This window comes from Cyprinodon tularosa, unplaced genomic scaffold (assembly GCF_016077235.1).
Source record: "Cyprinodon tularosa strain WSP-4 unplaced genomic scaffold, ASM1607723v1 ctg8, whole genome shotgun sequence".
NCBI classification, from domain to species: Eukaryota; Metazoa; Chordata; class Actinopteri; order Cyprinodontiformes; family Cyprinodontidae; genus Cyprinodon; species Cyprinodon tularosa.
The window spans coordinates 141,141-147,671 of record NW_024039562.1 but is presented as its reverse complement, the minus strand read 5'-3'; the positions used below and the strand labels follow the sequence as shown (position 1 = coordinate 147,671).

Below are 6,531 nucleotides of genomic sequence, written 5' to 3'. Positions count from 1 at the left end.
CACCCACCCCGCTGCTTTCTCCCCCTGTATATGAGGAGGCAAACTTTAACGCAGAGATACATGCAACTCCGCAGGTTGTGCTTCTGTATCCCGATTAGTTTTATCTCAGTTTGTCTGGAAGTAGCAGTTAACCGAGGCGCACTGGGACTGGGAAGCATTTGGTTTTGGAGATTCATTATTACTTAATTTTTTTGGTTGAGGACAAATTGGAGCTCAACATGCCTCGATCATTTCTTGTCAAGAAGTATTTCTCAAACAAGAAGCCATATTACAGGGAAAGCCAATTGGAAAGCCAAACTGGTAAGTTTTATTAATAATATTTTCTAAATAAAACGAAGCAGTAAAAGCAGTACTTTTACTGCTTTATTTATGCATCTGCATAAATAAAGAGAGTGAAAGGTGAATGTAGGTTTTTGAAAAGACTCATCCAGTCATCTGGAAAATCTGTTGATGAGAAAGCTTGATGCTTAGACTGCAACCTGAGAGTGAGAATGATAACAAGCTTGGATCATCTGTTTAATCTACCATACTTCCTCTTTGCTTTCAGCTTTTGTCCCGGAAAGCTTTCCCCTGGCTGAACTTCCAACTCAGAATAACGCCTCTGCGCTCACCTGCCATCCCAGCGGCCCCTTCTTCACAAGCTCAGATGTCCCGCCTGCTCCTTTTTCCCCACTTACCCTTGTTTCCTTGCCTCCTTCTCCATTGGGCCCTCTGAACCTCAGCAGCTCTCCTTCCAGTAGCAGCGATGAGGAATCTGAGGACGGTGGCCGGACCTCCGATCCCCCCAGTCCAGAGGCCATCCAAAACGTCTTCCACTGTAGTAAGACCTACAGCAGCCTCTCTGCACTCTCGCATCATCAGGTGTCCAGCCACCAGCTCCCTCCCGATGGATCGTCATCACAGACCCCCCCCATACCCTCAGAGGCATCGCCGCGTCCAGCCTTTCACTGCAAACACTGCTCCAAGGAGTACACCAGCCTGGGAGCACTGAAGATGCACATCCGCTCTCACACCCTTCCCTGCGTCTGTCCAACTTGCGGCAAGGCCTTCTCCAGGCCCTGGCTGCTCAGGGGACACATCCGCACACACACAGGTAAAGATCTGAAGTCACTCTATTGATTATTACTGTTTTAAATTTGCTGATGCGAGTGGCTGCACCTTGTGCTCATTGGTATTTATTGACACATGAGCAAATACCATTGCTTAACCTCACACAAACTAATCACGGCCAAAAACTTGGTCTTCAAGAGAAAATAAAGAGAATTGACTCCTGATTGATTGTTTGTCACTCTGCTTTTCTGTGGATCTTAAAAAAATGAATGAATGTGATGTTCCTCTGATGCTCACAGTGTTCTTTCTCTCTTCCTAACAAAGGAGAGCGCCCCTTCGCCTGTCAACACTGTAACCGGGCCTTCGCTGACCGCTCCAACCTCCGTGCCCACTTGCAAACCCACTCTGAGGTGAAGAAGTACCAGTGCAGCACCTGCTCTCGGACCTTCAGCCGCATGTCCCTGCTGCACAAACACAGCTCCTCTGGATGTTGTCCCTCCACGTAGAGCATGGTTCCCCAGAGCGCCTTGAAAGGAGACCCAGCTGAAGCTGGTTTGCGATGAGAAAACACAAATTGTTGTCACCTGCCTAGAATGCAGTTTCTTTAAGTGCCTTTAATTCATGATTGTCCAACTTGATCTCACACTGTTATTTGCTGCATGTTTTTGAAACTGGCAGCTGAAAGTGTTGTTAATTCCCAGGAAACTTAATTGGTGCCGGCCGGTCCGGGACTGTGGCCATGTTGCAGCTGCTTGGGTGTGTTTTTTTGCGTATGCGGGGATGTCATTCCTCACCATGCTATAGATGCATGATGTGTGGGTGTTGAGACAGCTGTCTGCATGGTGCACCGTGGAGGCAGGGTGCTGAGAGACGCGCTAGCTGCAACCTCAACGACAGGTGATGCACACACCATTTGCCCTGTCCTCGCTGCACAACCATTCTGGGATGTAATAGCTCACTTGAGCCTGACCCAAAATTTTTTTTTTTACAACTTTCAATCTGCAGATTTTGTAAAACATTTGCTTGAAGATGAATTTAATTTTGCAGAGCTGTGTATTTTTATTCCTGTCATTTGTAAATAAAAGGATTTCTTTTAAAAAAAGTGTTTTTTTCCTTTTAATGTCAGTCTTTCTAAGGGTTTGTATTGACACAAGAGTTCATTAGGACATGTATGACAGTTTGTGAATAGGATGATAGAGCAGCACACTGTTGTATGGTTAGTGAGTGCTAATGGGAGAGGCTTATATGATGTTGAGTGATCGGTGGAACACCTGCACACACCTGCCCACCTATCGGGAAACACTGCGGATACACACAGTGCGAGCAGCATTGGTGCAGCTGTAGGGGTGTGTGTAAAGCACAACACCCAGAGAGAACTTTACAAAGGGGGGGAGGCCAAAAGAGGCATGATAGAAAATTTGACAGAATAAACCCATTTCTTGACATATGAGTAGCTTCTAAATGAAAGCAGGAAATGAGACTGAGGGCAGTGCAGATGGACTTATTATACCTCAATTTTAAGCTGAGCATCCTGGGTGAAACATATGGCAACAATCTCAACACAAAGAGAGACATGCACTGACGCCTGGACGTCTCATTGAGCTAACAGAATTTCCTCCCAATTGCTCTCCGTGTTGAAAGGTGCATGAGTGCACATGCACCCATGTGTTTGAGAAAGGCCGTCAAACCTTGAGATCAGATTGCATGACTTAGCTTGCTCAATGTAAACAGCCCCCTAAAGGCTGTGCACATGCAAACACACAACCCCTGAATACAGAAGCTCACTTTGATCAGGAGGGGTTCATTTGTCCCCTGGCTTCTTTTTTCAACTTATGAGAATGTGAGAGGTAAGAGTCATTTTAGCAGCTGCACACCTACGCATCCAGTGACTCAGTAGGGGACTGAGCTTCGCTTGAACTGTCAAACATGTGGGCACCCAGTGTAGAGAAAAAAGCTCAGATTTTAAAGATGAGTCTAATTTCAGTTTTCTTTTGGGATATCTTCATTCTGCCTCCAAAAACCACACTTATTTTCCTATTTGCTGCTGAAATAAAACGTTCTTGATAAGGAAAGTTTTTTTGTTTAGTTTTGGAGTGTAGGAGGCTGTCTGTGACTATTTAGCTGTGAGGCAATGAGATCACTGGAGTTGTCATCTTTCCTTTTAAATGTTCATAGGTATCAAATTGGCCCCCTTAAAGTATTTTGTCGTTCACAGCATCACGCGTGCATCCCCTGACTAATTTAACATTCCTGAACCATTAGCGACAGACATTTAATCCGACAGCTTGTAGACTGATGTCCTAGCTGAATTTTCTGCAGCTGGAAATACACAATGCCTGGATTCAGCTGCATTTTATCCTCAATTGGTCTCTGTGGACACTTTAACAGAGTTTTTAAAACCTCATATATTTTACTAAGTATTTCAGCCTCATCTAACAGGCCTTCCCTTGTCTACATCTTAACTCCCATGACAAAAGAAACTTCAGAATTTCTCATTATTGGATACGTTCAGGCTTTTCTGGAAAAACAGGAAATAAACAAGCAAATACGGTTTAGCTGCCTTTTTTATATGTTGCTTACCAACCCATGGGACTGTTTTACTGAACATAAAGCAACTTGCCACAGATCTATACAAAGTTTATTTTTGGATCAGCTTTGTTCTATTAGCTCACACTTAAAGCGATCTGCCAACAAACTCAGAAAACAGAACATTTTAGTTCTGATGAAAATCTCCATCACACGTCAGAGAAGAGGTTCTTTATGGACCAAATATTTGCTTTTCTTTCTTCATTATTATAGAATGTTAATCGTGAGCGGTTCATAAAATTACTTGCATTTAGCATTTGTCCTTAGCTTTGAAAACCTACGTAGAATCAGACACATTTTTGTGATTGCCTGACGTGAAAATGTAGCAACATGTGACCCCACCCCCCACTCCCCCCACCTTTAAGATAAAGATAATTACAATGAAGTCCTTACATTTCAATTGCTTTATCTTGATAAATGCAAAGCTATTGTACTGAAACTCTTGTGTGGTGAATTCAAAGAGCTGATGCTCTCTATTTCCTGTAGTCACAATTATGCTTTTCATATCTGTGATATGTCAAAATGAAAATGTGTTATAGAAATACAGCAGTGATAAAAGATTAATAATAAATCATCACCTTAAATCTCAGTGGTTCCATTTTTTTCATGCTCATCAGGTTTAATCATTGTTATATAGTAGCACAACAATGTTTGTGATCTTTCATGTTGTACTGACTGAAGACCTGCCCAGGATTGACCAAACTTCCTAAACAAAAATAGGCATGTCTCACCTCAAATGTATAAGTTGGATGGATCATGGATGGTTGGATTTTGTACCCTTGAGAATAAATTGAATGGTTTTTAAAGTTTAAAAGGACAGGATATTTTATCCATTGGTCTTGTAACAGCAAAAGCTATTAAGCAAATAGGTTGGGCCCAGATTTAAGTAAGTAGATGTGCAAAGCCTCTTCATAGTATTGATTTAGGCAGTGCTGAATGTAAATTTATAGCACATGGGTCAGAATTACTAGAAAATAAAAAGGAAAAGGAGTAAAGTAAAGCTCACACTGATCCATAACTCAAACCTAAACAATATAAGCTGTTAATAGTATTTCTTGGGGAAATAAACTGTAATGAAACTGAAGATGGAGATTGAATCACGTCAATGCTTAGGATAGGAACTATTTTGTCAGTATTCCACAAACACAACCTTCAAAAAGCATTGATACAAAGCATCTGTTTGCAGTTTCAGCTGCTTATTTACAGGAGATGATGAATGTCTGTTGATTCTTCGTTAAGGGTGTCGGGGTTTACAGCAGCCCATGCTGAGTGGGAGAGAGTGTGTTGCTGAAATCAGAATGTCAGGCTTTGCTGAGCTGATTCACTGGAGGATCGGGTTCAAGCCAAGAGGGTTAAGTCACTGGGCTAAAGTTTCCAACCTTCTTAAAAGCTGCAGAGCTCTTACACAACTGCCCAAAGCATCAGCTCCAATATTCTCCACTTGAGCAGCCTCTTTAGACTTTCGTCCAGGTTTGTCCTTTCAGAAGACAGTTAAAAAAAGTCTGAAATTTACTTCTGCTTCATCAGCCTTCCAGCCGATAATCAAGCAACAAGTACAGAGAAATAAATGGCATTAGTTTTGAAGAAAGGGGTGATGTAAGGATAATATGAGGAGGTTTGCAATAGGAGAGAAGAGACTGGACATTGGAGAGGGAGGAGGTGGGAGGGTGGCTTGGAGGGTGTCTGCAGAAGAATGGGTGTATCTGTTTGCAGGCCATTAATCAAATCAGTGGGGAGTTGAATTTACTGAGGAATGCCACATGTTGCAATGCAGACTTGATCAATGACATGTGCTGTGAGGGCAGCAAGATATGCTGTCTGTAGATGCAGCTATAACATGCAATACACATGCAAAAACATCAACATCTGCCTAATCCAGGTGTCAAAAAAAGAGAGATTCTTTTTTAACAACACATATGCCAGGATTACAAGGAACTCTGGGAAAAATACACACAATGCACTCAGAACTCAAGGACAGGAACCAGCCTTCCCAGTGGGCACCGTTACATCAATTTGATGTTGAAGATTGGTCAAGATTTTGACTTCCATGATAATTATTCTACAGAAGCTTATAGTTGTAAAAAGGTCCAACCAATAAATCAATCTAGCATCCAAATACTGCCTCATATTGCTAATAAACATATTTGAACTTAAAACAATATATCTGCACAAAAACTTAACATCAAATTGACGTTGATTTGATGTCTGGGAATAAGGTATTGAATTGATGTCATATTGATGTCACAAAGCATCTTGGGATAAGGGACTTGCAACAAGCATGAAGCTATTAAAATCTTGGTTGTGTTATTCATGCTGAAAATACATGCACCATTTGACCACCAAAAGTGGGGAAATGCATTATATTTCAAAAAACATTTTTGAATTACCAATTATTTTATTTTATTTTTTATAAAAAAATTTTTTTTTTTTTTTGCAACCCGAAAAAATAGCAATTGTAGAACATCAACTTAGTTTAGATGATCCAAAAATGATTAATATTAGAACTATTGACAATATACTTTACAGAATTGCTATTTTAAAGGCCATGCATGAAACACTGCAGAACTGCAATACAGCTGTCTTGTATTTCAAACAGAATTGGGTTTGTTTAGGCCATTTCCTTCTCAAAGGAACTTTTTTTTTTAATCCTAATGAAGGTCCCCTGAGACCGCACATTTATCTAAGTACATGTCGGGCAGTCGTGGGTGAGCGGTTAGGGTGTCAGACTTGGATCCCAAAGGTTACCGGTTCGACTCCCGACCCGCCAGGTTGGTGGGGGGAGTAATTAACCTGCTCCTCCTCCATGACTGAGGTACCCTGAGCATGGTACCGTCCTGCCACACTGCTCCCTTGGGGCGCCATTGAGGGCTGCCCCGGGCTTGCACGGGTGAGGCA

The 6,531-nt window shown here is 41.9% G+C and overlaps 1 protein-coding gene across 1 annotated transcript; it reads left to right on the top strand.

Moving 5' to 3' along the window:
• snai1b (snail family zinc finger 1b) lies at positions 1-2,140 on the top strand. The gene is made up of 3 exons (XM_038271334.1): positions 1-300; positions 548-1,093; positions 1,375-2,140. The coding sequence occupies exons 1-3, from the start codon at positions 219-221 to the stop codon at positions 1,554-1,556; spliced, it is 810 nt and encodes a 269-aa protein (XP_038127262.1). The 5' UTR covers positions 1-218; the 3' UTR covers positions 1,557-2,140.
• Positions 2,141-6,531: the final 4,391 nt, after the last annotated feature.

Excerpts from the sequence above, each read along its gene's own strand:
- snai1b (XM_038271334.1), top strand. The coding sequence starts at position 219 with ATGCCTCGATCATTTCTTGTCAAGAAGTATTTCTCAAACAAGAAGCCA. Across the intron at positions 301-547 it reads CCAATTGGAAAGCCAAACTG|CTTTTGTCCCGGAAAGCTTT; the intron begins GTAAGTTTTATT and ends CTTTGCTTTCAG. Across the intron at positions 1,094-1,374 it reads ACACATCCGCACACACACAG|GAGAGCGCCCCTTCGCCTGT; the intron begins GTAAAGATCTGA and ends TTCCTAACAAAG.